This window comes from Cannabis sativa, chromosome 4, assembly GCF_029168945.1.
Source record: "Cannabis sativa cultivar Pink pepper isolate KNU-18-1 chromosome 4, ASM2916894v1, whole genome shotgun sequence".
Taxonomy (NCBI): Eukaryota; Viridiplantae; Streptophyta; class Magnoliopsida; order Rosales; family Cannabaceae; genus Cannabis; species Cannabis sativa.
Genome location: NC_083604.1, coordinates 7,321,859 through 7,336,990, shown reverse-complemented (window position 1 = coordinate 7,336,990; position 15,132 = coordinate 7,321,859). Strand labels below are relative to the sequence as shown.

The 15,132-nt window shown below is 31.3% G+C and overlaps 1 protein-coding gene across 2 annotated transcripts; it reads right to left on the bottom strand.

The window, feature by feature from the left end:
• Positions 1–3,924: 3,924 nt before the first annotated feature.
• Positions 3,925–7,068, bottom strand: LOC115714986 (E3 ubiquitin-protein ligase AIRP2). 2 transcript variants are annotated; one of them, XM_061113227.1, is made up of 6 exons: positions 6,694–6,994; positions 6,495–6,651; positions 5,831–6,002; positions 4,958–5,024; positions 4,650–4,863; positions 3,925–4,549 (listed from the first exon to the last, which is right to left on the bottom strand). In XM_061113227.1, the coding sequence occupies exons 2-6, from the start codon at positions 6,575–6,577 to the stop codon at positions 4,339–4,341; spliced, it is 747 nt and encodes a 248-aa protein (XP_060969210.1). In that variant the 5' UTR covers positions 6,578–6,651; positions 6,694–6,994; the 3' UTR covers positions 3,925–4,338. The 2 variants fall into 2 exon arrangements, with proteins under 2 accessions (XP_060969210.1, XP_030499622.1); XM_030643762.2 differs by having other exon boundaries at positions 5,831–5,993; positions 6,495–7,068.
• Between the last annotated feature and the right edge of the window lie 8,064 nt (positions 7,069–15,132).

The window sequence follows — 15,132 nt, the reverse complement described above, 5'->3', positions numbered from 1 at the left end:
ATATAAAAAATTATGCATAACAGCTCTTTGAAGCAATGTTAATTCCTTTGGACAAAACATGCATGATTAAGCTTAATTTGACTAATAGAATGATTGATTTAACCTCACATAAGATCCTTTTACTTGAAGTTGAAACCATTCCAAATTAATCCAATAGGGTGTAAAGATATGCTAAAACCAAGCTTTTTTGTTTTTGTTTTTTTTCCAAAAGGAAAAAAGGTGACACATTTTTGGACTAGCAATATTGGACAAGTTGAATTCTTGATTTGGAAAAGAGAAAAGAAGAGGGAAGATAGATAGATCCAAAGGAATAATAATGTGAAAGAAAATAACAAGATCCAAATTTTATTAGGAGAGCAAGAAGATAAGGCTTTTTTTTTTCTCTTTTCTTTTATGTTGTTTATTTTGTGTACCATATATGTACCTCATTCCTTCATTACATTCCTTGAAAAGTTTGGTTATTAACTCTCAACTTTATGACCACATTAGGAAATTTGCCTATAATTCAATCAAGACAAAAGTGTATCATTATGCTGCATGAAGACCTATTTGTTGTCTTCATTGAACATATATATATATAAAATTTCTACCTCAAATTTCTCTTTAATTAATATATAAGATAAAATATAGGAATTGTACTAAAAGCTCATCTTTTTTTTCTTTTCTTCTAAGGTGGCTTGGAAAGTCATAAAGATTTGTACTTTATAATAAGAAATTAGTAATATATGATGATAATAATGATGTTTTGGGTTATGCTTGTTCATGTATCTGGAAAACTCTAGCTTGTGAATATAGAACAAACTTGGATTAAATATGATTAGTGAAAAACATATAAAAAGTGCATATTATGTTACCCTTTAAGGTCAATGAGAATAAATATGTATAATTTTTTCTTTTTTTAAATGTTGCCGACCACAAGAGAAAGATGAAAAAAATTGAATTACATGTGTAAGGCTCAAAGGGTTTTTGGTGAATAGCACGTGGAATACATTTGAGAGACAAGTTGTAAAGGTGTTTAAAGAAGACTAGTGGTTTAGATAAGCCAAAGGCATCTAAGCTTGGAGGAACACAATCCTATTCATGCAAAAAAAATTTAATATCATATATAAATATAACTTTTCTCTCTTTCTTTTAGAAACATTTTTAATGCCTTTATCCAATCCACAATTGACAACATTATGCTCAAGCTCACTAAAACTTGATCATGATCACCTATTTTTTCAACTCATTTCAATAAAACTCTTAAAATAATAGAAGTGGAAGCACATGAAAAAACTTTTCTCATGTTTGATGCCCAATAATTCATTTACTAGTTTAGACTAGAGCATCTATAATATGTACTTAGAATGGTTCAAATATTGATCAATATTTTATCCCAAATTTATTATTATTATATAAATAAATATAATATATATAAATGTATATGACCCAAAACTCCATCCTCCTTTCCTTACTCCTCTCTTCCAATAAGCATAGTACTTATAGGACCCATAATTGTTTTAATCCAAAAAAAAAAAATCCAACGAAAGAGGGACAAACTATCCTTGTCAGCAAAAATTATAGTAATCTAACACACATTGTTCTGTCCTCAAATCATTGGTCCGTGAGTTTCACGCGTTGATAGTTTATGATGAAAATGATAGAGCAATAGAAGAGAAGGAGATTCCATAGCACATTATGTTTTAATTAAGGATTAAAAATGTTAATTACCGCACTTAAGTTGCATGCTAATCTCTGCTTTCATTTCATTAATTTTTTCCAAGATACTTAAATGCAAAGACAAAAAAAAAAATACAACTTTAATTAGCTTTTTAAAGGGATCAAGAAGGTTCCATTTTTTCTATGCTAACCTCTAATAAATATATGACATCTCTCTAATGACACAACAAATATCAAAGCTTTTTTTTTTTCAAGTACTAAAACATAAAGATTTTATTATACAAAATGTAGAGTATAGACTAATCATTATCATTGATTGAGGCCACTATATATCTCAAAGGAAAAAAGAAAAGGGTTTTGAGGCCATAATAATGTGCCATTTGGTTCCAAATAAAGTTGCATATTCTTGAAGTTGATTTTAAAATGAAGAGAAGGGATATATACAATTATATGAGATAATAATCACTTAATCATGTTTTAGTGTCCAACTGGATTAAGCTTCTTGGTGCACTTGGAATACATGATTTAAGCTTTGAGAACATCTTTGTCTTGAGTTTTATAAGTGGCAAACCTATTTCACTATACTATTAATTAAATATTTCTTCTTTGCTTTAAAAAATATTGGAGTAAATAGGAGTGTGAGTAAGTTTTGATGTTTTTTCTTCATTATTTTTCTAAGATGGGGTATTTGATAATTGCGTATTGTGATTCAACTCTCAATTATAGGACTCTAAAAGGTATACTTTTTGAAAGTGGGGTAAAGAAAGGGTTTGAAGACAGATAGATAGAGTTATAGGGAGAGAGAGAGAGAGAGAGAGAGAGAGAGAGAGAGAGAGAGAGAGAGATAAAAGAAAAAACACTAAATGGCTCTAAAAGGAAATGCCCACTTACAAATTCTTTATGTCAATGAGCATTTTTCTAACTTCAAAAGAGGGTGAGCATGATTGGTGATTAACATATTGGGAGGATGAACTCCATGCAACTTCTCTAAGTGGAGAATGCTTTATCATTAATTTAATTTAAAGTTTGGAATATGGCTCTTTTCTTTCTTATGCTCTCTCCTATGATGCTTCTGCTGTTCTACTTCTTTACCTGTTTATTCTTTAATCCCTTTTTTATTTAAAAATTGATAATAATAATTAAATTTCTAATTATTTTTTACTTCTCTTCTTACTGTTGTTTATGTTTGATGCTAAATAATGCAATGGCCTATTTACTTATAAGAATATGCTTTGAGCCTAAGTTTTAGCAATTAGCACCCCACTTAAAATTTAAAAGGTCTCATCAGAGTGTCTAGAGTAGTGTTTGGTGTATTAGACCCTTATGAGATTATTTTATTCTTTCTTTTTCTTCACTCTAGATTTAGCCACATGCTTATTTATGCATATTATTATTGTTCAGCCAACACTTTGTCTGTTTTAATAATATAAGCCCAATCAAAATTTTATGATAAACCCAATTGGACTCTCACCATTATTATCATAGATGGGCTTTTTCTATTGTCAACAGAAATGACTGGTTAAGAATAGTTAGTTAATAAAGGCTAGACTCATTTCTTGGTTAGCACTTAACTTATCACTAGAGCAAGTTACCTAACTCTAGTGGCTTGATCCCCTAATTGGAATCCCTTAAAGACACAATTAAGTTAATTCAATACATAAAATGAAGTTAAAAATAACTTAACCAGCAAGGGGGTGTGGTTAATTACTATTGTCTAACTCTAAGCTACATGAAGAAAATTTCTAGAATTAGAATTTGGAATAAATCAAAATTATCTTGAGGTTAATCCTTTTTTTTTAGATGTTTGGTATGTTATAAGTATCAAGATTCATCTATGGTGTGAGGCTCGTGTTTACCTTATTGATGAGTATACTAACTATAGTATCATAATGATGCAGATCTTCATACGAAGATAAAAACAAGATTTAATAAGTCTCATTATAGCATTAGGTCGCGTTTAGTTGGGAGGAATGAAAACATAGGAATACGAATGAGAACGGGAATAGGAATGGAATAAATTTTAAAATGCATAAAATATTAATTTTTTTCTCATCATGCAATAGTATGGTCTTTCCTTCCATTTCAAAATAGAATAGTTATTCCACCAAAATAATAGAAAGACAACTCCATTGGAATGACATTTCAATACTTTAATATGCAACTAAACAAAGGAATGGAATGAAAATTGTTTCCTTTCTATTTCATTACCTCCAACCAAACGCCACCTAATGTCTGAATGAAGAAACTACAGTTGAAAGGGCTGAATTGAGGAACCTCGTGTTGCAAGGTGCCAAGTTTTAGATAATATTATTAAGGTGAGCAAAAGCTCTGGTACATACAATTGCCATTTGCACTACTCACTCAGGTTCCAAAAAAGCTGAGTTGAGTGCCAGGCATTTCTCATATTTTCTTTACATAGAAGCAACAGAGTTATAGCAGTAAACTAGTCACCATAATCCTTTCATTTGTACAGGCTCTTTTTTATGAAGGTGAGTTTTGTAATCTCCAAACTCCATGCTTATCACCTGATTTCAAAGTTGGGAAATTTGGGTGTCCTCTGGACTCCGGTTGTTCGCTACGATCAATAGAGACCATTATTCAGAACACCAGACTCTATATACAAGGGGGTAGTACAAGTAAGCATTCTATAACTAGCTGCATCAAATCTTCCTCTACAGTTCAGAGCATGTAATCAAACAACATAACATGTGTGTCTGGCGCTACAAAAGGCCTCAGATTATCGATATAAAGATAGAAGCGTCTCAGGTTTTCCTTTGCAAGAGTTACTGCATCAATGACATCGTTGATGCTAGTTAAAACCCATAAATCTGTGGAGCTAACTCTCTTGAGGCAGCCACGACAAAACGGGCAGGATTCTGATCGTGCATTCCTGTAATTCAAGTCAAATTCTTGCTTAGCCATAAGAAAAAGGAAAATGGATATTTCTCAACAACACACTATGCCCATCAATTTTGAGAGTTATAAGATACCAATCATGGAAGCACAAGATGCACATGGAGTGCCCGCAGTTGGGCAAAACCATCTTTGTAGTGTTTTCCATGCATATCCCACATTCTTCTTCTCTTTCAAGATCTTTATCTTGAATCTTTCTTTGGTGTTCTTCTTTATATTGGTTTCTTGTATTGCAATCTTTCAATTCAGCAAACTCGCCTTGAAGTTGCCTAAGTGAAGGATATATTACAGCTGCCACAGGTTTTAAATAATGGAAAAATATGAAAAATAGTGAACACCAAAGATTCATAATACCAAAAATGAAGAGAAGGTCAAAAGTACAAACCATAAAATTCCCTTAAAGTGGCTTTCCTTTCTTTTGAGGAGATAGAAGGCATTCCATCAATATATACCTAAACAATCATGTAAGGCTTAGTTTTGTTCCTTCAAAGTGGGAGAGAAAGAATGTAAGAAAGAAAACACACACAACAAGAAACTAAAGTAGATAAAAAGCGAAAAAAACACACACTCAAACTAGTTACCATGCCCATATTTGTGTCTGAAACTAAGCTACCTGCCTAACCCTACAGTTTAGGGGCTGTAGCAGTTAATGTGTAGTTACCCAGAAGTTGGGACTTGAAAGTCGAAATTCAGAGACTTTGTGGGAGCAAATCACATGTATAACAATTACTATGTAAGTACCAAGAAGTACGGCTAGCAAAACGATTCAGACACGATAACACAACTTAAAACCCGTACGAGAGTTAGCGGGTTTAAGTTTGCCTTAAATGGGTTTGAATCGTATTCGGGTTGACTCGTCTAACCCGTTTAATAAACGGGTCGTGTTTGGATTGACACGACTAACACGAAATTAATCCGTTAATAATCTATTTTAGTACTTTAACAGGTCATAAATAGGTCATAAACGTATTATTAGTTGACATGTTTAAACAAAATATATTTATAAATGAGTTACGTAGGTCGTGTCAGGTTAACCCGTTTATAAACGGATAGTGTTTAGGTTTCATTTTATGAAACGATTATTAAACAGGTCGTGTTTGGGTCGAGAATATACCAACTATACAGGCGTCTCAACACAAAATGAATACGACTTGCGACCCACCCATACCCAGAAGCAAACCACATAAACATTTGGGCTACCCTCTTTAAGTAGTTGTAATTACAATAACAAGAAACAATTAAATAAGGGAATAGGTACCTTGTATACAAGTATGTGAAGAAGGCCTAAATAGCTAGGCAGTGAATCGATGCAGCTATAGTCCATCCATTCAATCAAATACAAGAAAAGTGGAGCCAAAGGACTGTAAGACAATTTCATCTGAACACAATCCCCATCATAGTCTCTAGGGATAGCAGCAGCCCTGAAAAGCCTCAATCATAAATCACAATGATTAACTCTTCTCATCTTGGTCAATGACTCAATGCTCAACTAGCTAGGTAAAACTAAATTTAGCATAAGCTTTCATCTACATATATTTTTTTTAAAAAAAAATAAATAAATAAATCCCATTATTAAACTCAAAAATAAGACAAAGGGAATAAAATTGGAAGAAATTATCATAAAAATATACAATGACTACATTATTATTTTGAGTCAACTTTACCCTTCTTTATATAGGATGTGACATAAACTACCCAACTACCACAATTTCATTTAATTAATATATACAACACCACCAATTATCCAAAAACAACAAGGAAAAAAAACAACACCTTAATCATTCAAGAACATAGCAAATGCAAATGGATTCACAGGTTTGATCAAATAAAACATATAACTATGTAAAAATTACAACTTTAAAAGGGAAAAAAAATTCTTCCCTTAAGAAACTAAAAATAAAAAAAACAGAAATGAGACTCACAAGTTATTGGCATGGTGTATATCTGCTTCAAGAGCTTTCAAAGACTCTCTGTAAGAAGATTTGGTAGCCTGATTTTGCCACATATGTTCACCCTTTATGGGAAAATATATATATATTCAACAATAGACAAAAGCCCAGAAAGAGAATGAGATAAAAAGATTAATCCTTTCTTAGTTTTTTCTAAGAGAATGAGATAAAAAGATTAATCCTTTCTTAGTTTTTTCTTTCTTTTTTGTTAGAGAGAATGAAGAGAGTTTTATTTTGAAGTGGGGTTCTCAAAAGAGAGGAAGGAAAGATATAAAGAGAGAGAGAGAGAGGCAGAGGCAAAGGTTGCTTTGTGTTCAAACTATTGTAATTTGAAGAAAAGAAAAGGATACCTTCACATTCTCATGTTGTGTTATCTTTTTTCTTCTCTCAACTCAACTCAACTCAACTGCTCTTTTTTTTTTTTTTGGACTTTCTTTCTCTATCCCAACTCTGACTTTGCTTTCCCAATTTCGGCTGACGCACCTGTTCTTTCTATCATACATTTGTTGTTAAGTAAAATATAGTAATAATAATGAGATTCTAATTTCTTTCAAAAAAAAAAAAAAAAAAAAATAATGAGATTCTAATTTCTTGTTTCTTGACACGACACCCTCTTTTCTCTTTTTTTTCCTTTTGTTTTTTTTTTTTTCTTTTATTTTATTTGGGCCACTCAAAACTCCTTTAATAATAGCCCATTCACTAAACCTGGCCCAAAGGGTCGACTCAAATAAACCTTCTCGGCCCAATCTATAGCATTAATAGAGGTAAGTTGAAAAATACCACTTTTATTAATCAATTAATTAAATTTACCTCTAATTTTATATTTAATTGAAACATACTTCTTTCTATATATATTGTACCCGAAATACCCTGACATAAGAGAGTCACATGGAAAGTATCTTGAAGTGACAGGGGCAAAATTAGTACAATGTTTAAAAAATGAGGTAAAAATGATAGACTTTAAAAAAGAAGGTAAAAATAAAAGAAGACAATATAAAAAAGGTATAAAGTCTAATTTAGTGGCATTTTAATATTCATTGCACTTGTTTACTTAAAAGAGGTATATTTGTGACGAAACTGTTTTAATATTTATAATTGTTAATCTTAAATAAAAAAAATGTAACAGTAAAAGTATCATATGATTTTTTTGCAATCGTATATTTTTTTGACCATTAAATGTCAACTTAGAAACACATAACGACATATTATTGGACTATGTATTAAATAAACTAAAAAAATATATCCCCACATATTTTTGAGTTGGCACTTAATGGGTTTAATTGAAACTTAACAACTAAAAAAGGATACGGTTACAACAAAATCGTAAAATAAGGTACTTTTACTGCTATTTTTTTTTATTAAGATCTTATATGTAGCCATTGCAAATAATAAAGAAGTTTCACTGCAAATATGCCCGTAAAAATATAAGTTGAAATTCTTTTTGTTTTTTGAAAAAATGTGTAAATAACATAGATGAGATAAATTAGGTCATAAGGCTATTACAAAAATGTTATATGGGATTGAAGAAGCTTCAATTATACCAATTATAGTTTGATTAAACGCTCACTTAGCTAATTTGTGAGCAATAAAATTAAAATGTCCAGAAACTTTTGAAAAGTTACATCCCAGAAAATAAAGCTCCTACAATGAGCTACACAGTACTTAATTTTCCATCTTGGATTTAACCCCTTAACAACTTTAATAAATATGTCAAAATTACATTCCATAATAATAATTGCACCCTTTCTCCGTAGCAAAGTCCAATGCCAACAGATAAGATGCGACTTCCCCACTAAGAGCATTAGCAGAAGGTAGTCGCTTTGTGCTAGCCCAAAGCACCTTCCCTACGTGATCTTAAGCCGCCACCGCCAGGATCATTGCCCCTCCTTAATTGTTCGCTAAATTTAATACGCAAGTATACGCAATCGAATCAAGTAATATAATAATAAAGTAGAGTATCGTTTTCACGAGGATGATTATCAATTACCAATTAATTAATTCTTTATTTCTATTTGATTAATAAATATATTAGAGATAAGCAAATTCCAATGCCAACAAACAAGATGTGACTTCCCCACTAAGAGCATTTGCAAAAGGTAGTCGGTTTGTGCTAGCCCAAAGCACCTTCCCTACGTGATCTTAAGCCACCACCGCCAGCATCATTGCCCCCTCCCTAACTGTTCGCTAAATTCAATACGTAAGTATACACAATCAAATCAAGTAATATAATGATAAAGTAGAGTATCGTTCTCGAGAATTGATTATCAATTATCAATTAATTAATTTTTTTTATTTTTATTTGATTAATAAAAATATTAGAGATAAGCAAATTTCAATACCAACAGACAAGATGTGACTTCTCCACTAAGAGCATTAGCAAAAGGTAGTCGCTTTTGTGCTAGCCCAAAGCACTTTTTCCTATGTGATCTTAAGCCACCACCGCTAGCATCATTGCCCCTCCCTAACTGTTAGGTAAATTATATACGCAAGTATACACAATCGAATCAAGTAATATAATGATAAAGTAGAGTATCGTTCCCACGAGTATTGATTATCAATTACCAATTAATTAATTCTTTATTTCTATTTGATTAATAAAAATATTGGAGATAAGTAAATAAAACAAAATAAATAATTAAAACCTAGAGAAATAATAATGAGATAAACAAGGATTATTATGATCCCAACTATTTTATTTTACTTCTTAAAGCAATTACACAATTTAGCTTCTTCCTATTCAATTGACAAATTGAATTAAGTAGTTCATAATCTTATTAAGATCCAATCTATGTAAAAACTCTCTATATCCCTATGATAAAGTTTATCACAAAGAAAGCATTACATAAAGCAACTCATAAAATTATACAAATAATCTAGATACTTCGTCTTAAATCAATTTACATTCATAACAATCAATGTATATTAAAATCTCACTTTTCAAAATTTTTTATTCGAATTCATAGTTAACAATTATAGGTGATCAGCCAATAATTGCAAAATTAAATCAGATTTCATGGAACTGAAATAAGAAAAAAAAAAGATGAAATTGAATAACTACATTAATCCATAAAATAAATTTAAGTAGTTCACATAATAATCCTTAAAGAAAATTAACTCATGAAAGTCATTCTAAAACAACAAAGATTCAATTAAAACATAAAATATAAAGATAGATGAGAAAGAACAGTGTTTGGAGTCCTCTAATGGTGTCTTCTAATCCTAGTTATCTTCATATGCTCAAAATTGGTCTCTAAGTTCGAATTATATGAAAAACTAGCTCCAAAATCTTTTATAGACCAAAAATAGGAAAGTTTCCCATTTTTTTGCTGAACAGTGAGTGTCGCGGCATATCCTTGAATGTCGCGGCATTCTAAGAAAAATTTCCAAAATGGTTGCAATTCTAAAATTCTGTTGCGATGTCTGATGGTATTTTGATTATAACTCTCTCGATATAGCTCAGAATTGGACGATTCAAGATGTTTTAAAAAGCTGAAAGAGAGATATAGAACTTTCATTCAGATTGCTTTTCCTAGAAGTAAACTATACTCGAACCCGAATTCGGATGGGTTAATGTCATGGTATCGTGTTAAAATATTAATTTTTTTTAGTAAGAAAAAATCTAAAAATAATTTTAAAAAATTTGTGTCAAACACCATTAAATTTTTTGAATAACAAAAACTATTTTCTATTCTCAATTTTAAAAAAATACAATTTTAAAAACTAAAAATTGAAAATACACTCACACAGTTTCTAATATTAAGTAATTTTAGTTATATATAATAATAAACAAATTAAATTATAATGTACATATAGTTCATTATATACTGAAAAATAATCTATTTAAGTTTAGACATATGTGAAATAAGTATCATTCGATACCTCCTATATATGTGTGGAATAAGTATCATTCGCTTTCATTGAATTACATGCTCAAAGTGAATGAAAATAAGTCAAAGTTTCAATCTTGAACTTTCAAACTAGTGCCAGTCCCACTATGATTAATAAATGAAAGCATAGTGTTTGTCTTCATAGTTTGGATTATGTAAACTATTGAGTATATATTTTGGGTTTTGAAAGTAATAATGTAAGAGCTAAGTTGAAAAATACCACTTTTATTAAGCAATTAATCAAATTTACCTCTAATTTTATATTTATTTGAAACATACCTCTTTTTATATGTATTGTACCCAAAATACTCTGACATAAGAGAGTCACATGGAGAGTATCTTGAAGTAACAGGGGCATAATTGGTACAATGTTTAAAAAAAGAGGTAAAAATGATAGATTTTAAAAAAGAGGGTAAAAATAAAATAGGACAATATAAAAAAGGTATAGAGTGTAATTTCCTCATAATGTAAGGCATTGAATTGGGCAGTTAAGAAGAGTAAAAGTTGAAAACATTAATAAGTGGAGTGGAGTACACATATTTTAAAAACTACAATACAAGCCCACTAGATTAAGGGATTTTTAGAATTACAAGTCATAATATGATACTTCTAGAAAGAAGACAAAAAAAAACCATATTTAAATTAATAGAATTTTGAAAATATAGCTACTAGAAAGAAAGAAAAAAAAATTGAAAATATAATAAGGTGTCATTAGTGGTCACTCTTAAAATTCAAATATAAAATATACACATTGGCTGCAATAATTGAGACTACTATTTTGACAAAAAAAAAAATTATGAGAGAATAAAATGGAATAGAAAATAACACATATTATATTCATATAATTTTTTTTAATAAATAGTGAGCGTAGAGTATGTAAAGTCCTTTTTTGACAAGTTAGTTGACAAAATATTTTTTCCTTTTATGGTAAGATTATTGTGCATTCATATTTTATTTCTTGCCTTATAAATTCGGATTGTAGTTGCTCTTTTCCTTGTTTAGAAAGTTGCACTTTCAGCTGAACTTTCCTTTGTTGAAATCTTCTCAAAAGAGAAGAAATTCTCTTTTGGAAAATTGTCTTTTTAGGGAAACTTTGATTATTGCCTTTTCCTTATTGATTTCGATTGTATCTTGATACAATCAGAATATCTAATCTGTTTTTGGCAGGAATCAAGCATTGATAGAAGATCAGACCCGATTTTAGCAAGTTTCCCGTTTCTGGTCAGATTTGTTGCGTCAGCATCCGAATCTGATGTAGCAGATCGTGTTTCTTTTGGAAAGTTTTTGTACAGCTGTAGATTCGAACTTGTGGTTGCCTCTTTGGTTTCTATGTTCTATAAATAGAGCCTAGAGAGCAACCATTCGAATTACCTCTTCCATTATTCATTTTTTGCATTTATCTTTTGAGAGAAGAGAGTGTTTCTTTGTTTTGTGAGAGACTAGTTGTTCATCTAGGTTCTAGTTGTTCTATTTCTATTCTTACTCTATCCTAGAGGTTGTGAAGAACTACTTGACTGAACAAGAGATTGGTCTTCGGGAGAAGACTTGATAAAGCCTTACTTCGGGAGGAAGTAAGCACTTGGTCTTCGGGAGAAGACTTGTTGAAGCCTTACTTCAGGAGGAAGTAAGCACTCACACTTCAAAGACGAAGGGAGTTCGGGCTTGAAGGTGTTTCAAGAAGTCAGATTCATAAAGTGGATTACAAAGGATTGCGGCAATACTTTAGAGGGAGTCTAAACTTGTTTAAGTCAATTGTCTTTGTAATTTTGATACTTTATTAATTGATTTCATTCTCTGGGCGTGGCCCCGTGGACTAGGAGTGTTCGTGAGAACACTGATACCACGTATAAATCTCTTGTGTCAAGTTAGTTATTTTTCTGCAAATATTTTATATTACGCCCATTTCTTTGTGTAGAATTACTTTCTGCTGCTGCAAACGCTTACAGTTTTTATATTTTCTTATATACAACTGACATTTGCAAAAACACGGTTTTTCAATTGGTATCAGAGCGGGACACTAAACTCTTAGTGTGGTCCTTTTAACGTTTTCTAATGTTTTTGCAATATGTTTCCCTTTGCAGAAGGAACTTCTATTGTTCGCCCACCACTCCTCAATGATTCCAACTATCCTTATTGGAAAGTTAGAATGGGAGCCTTTATCAAGTCTCAAAATGAGAAAGCATGGAGGATGGTTCTTTCAGGATGGTCTCCTCCTATTGTGGTAGATTCCGAAGGTAATTCTAAATTAAAATCTGAACTTGAATGGTCTACTGAAGATGATAATTTATCTGCTTATAATAGCAAAGCTTTACATGCCATATTTAATAGAGTAGGTGAAGGTTATATTAAGCTTATATCTTTTTGTGAATCTGCCAAGGAAGCTTGGGAGATCCTTCAAACTCAGTTTGAGGGAACTTCTGATGTTAAGCGATGTAGATTTATCATGCTTCAAACTAAATTTGATGAGCTTAGAATGTCGGATAATGAAACCTTAACTGAATTTTATGAAAAATTATCTGATATTGCTAATGAATATTTTGCTCTTCGTGAAAAGCTTGATGATTCTGTTCTTGTGAAAAAAATTGTTAGAGCTCTTCCAGAGAGGTTCGATACTAAACTTTTGGCAATGGAGGAAGCTAAAGATTTTAGCACAATGAAGGTGGAAGAATTGATGGGTTCTTTACGTACTTTTGAATTAAATCAACAGATTAAACAAAAGGACAAACCCAAATCCATTGCTGATAAAGGTAAAAGTATTGCTTTCAAAGTTGCTGATAATGAAAATTCTGATAGTGAATGTGATGATGAGATTGCTGTATTAACAAAGAATTTTCAAAAATATATGAAAAATATGGGAAATAAAAAGAATATTTCGAAAGGTTCAAAAGGTAATACTTTTATTAAACCATCTGTCTCTAACAAAAAGGGAATTCAGTGCAGGGAATGTGAAGGTTTTGGGCATATTCAAGCTGAGTGTGCAAACACTTTGAAAAAGAATAAGAAAAGTTTCAATGTCACTTGGAGTGATGATGAAACCGAAAGTGATGAAGATAATTCTGAAAATGTTGCCCTAACTTCTGTTATGACTAATGTGTTGTGTGATTCACAGGTGAAAGCTAGATTGGTATGTTTGAATAATACCACCGAACAAGAGGAATCAGATTCAGATGAGTCTGAAATCTGTGAAGAGTCTCTTGCTGAATCATACAAAGTCATGTATGAAAAATGGATTCAGGTTGCTTCTGAAAATAGAGAGTTGAATAAATTGAATAAAAAATTGTCTCATCAAATTGAAATGTGTGAATTGAAAATAAAAGAGTATGAGACAAGTGTTTGTGATAAAGATGAAAAAATCACTCTCTTAAAAAAGGAACTTGAAAATTTTAAGAAAAATGTTCAAATGTTTAACCGTGGATCTTCTATCTTTGAAAAAGCTCAGAATGCAGGTCAAAGAGGTTTCGCAGGCATTGGATCAAATGGGATGGAAAGTTCTGGAGTCACGAAGTTTGTAAAATCTAGTGTTCCAACGAACCATTCTGAGGCTACAAAGTCTGCTGCAACAGTTTCACAGCCTGTTGTAGCAAGAGTTGTTTCTGATGTCGCAAAATCTTCAGGATTTTCGAAAAGAGTAAGATCTCAGGTAAAAAGTTTTGTTCCGACTTGTCATTTTTGTGGTAGAAAAGGACATATTAGACCTAAATGTTTCACGTTGAAAAATATGTTTAAAGCAAATTATTTTGGTAATTTGGAAAAATCTCAAAAGAAACATAAAGGTTTGAAACAAATATGGGTGAAAAAAAATTGTCTAGTTGGTTTTTCTGATAAAACTGCTGCATCTCAAATGTGGTATTTTGACAGTGGTTGTTCTAGACATATGACAGGTGACAAGGACTTTTTGACTAACATTCGGCCTATGCAATGTGGAGAAGTCACTTTTGGTAATGGCTTATCTGGAAAAGTTGTTGGTATGGGAACTCTAAATTTTGAAGAGTTACCTAGACTGAAAAATGTGATGTTAGTTGAAGGACTAAGGGCTAATTTACTTAGCATTAGTCAAATTTGTGACCAAGGGTATACTATTTCATTTGATAGTGATCATTGTTATATTCTTAATGATGATAATGAATGTATCTTGCAAGAATTTCAATCCAATGATAACTGTTATACTCTAACCCTTGTGTTTACTTGTCATTCAGCTATCAACAACACCACAGATTTGTGGCATGCCAAGCTTGTGCATATTAATTATAAAAACATGAAAAAATTGTCAAATGCAGGTATTGTTCGAGGACTTCCTAAGCTTGGTAAAGAAAGTATTGGTAAGTGTAAACCGTGTCAACTTGGAAAGCAATTAAAAATCATTCACAAGCCTGTGTCTGATATCAATACCTCAAAAGTATTGGAATTGCTTCACATGGATCTTATGGGTCCAATCCAAGTTGAAAGTTTGAATGGTAAACGATATATATTTGTTGGTGTTGATAAAACTCTTTTCATCAAGCATATAAAATCTGATTTTATCACTGCTCAAATTTATGTTGATGATATAATTTTTGGTTCTACATCTAACCATGAAGTGCAGGTTTTTGTTGATCAAATGAAGAATGAATTTGAAATGAGCATGGTTGGTGAGCTTACTTTCTTTTTGGGTCTTCAAGTGAGACAAATGGAAGGAGGTACATTTGTATCTCAAAGTAAGTATGATAAGAACCTTGTCAAGAAAT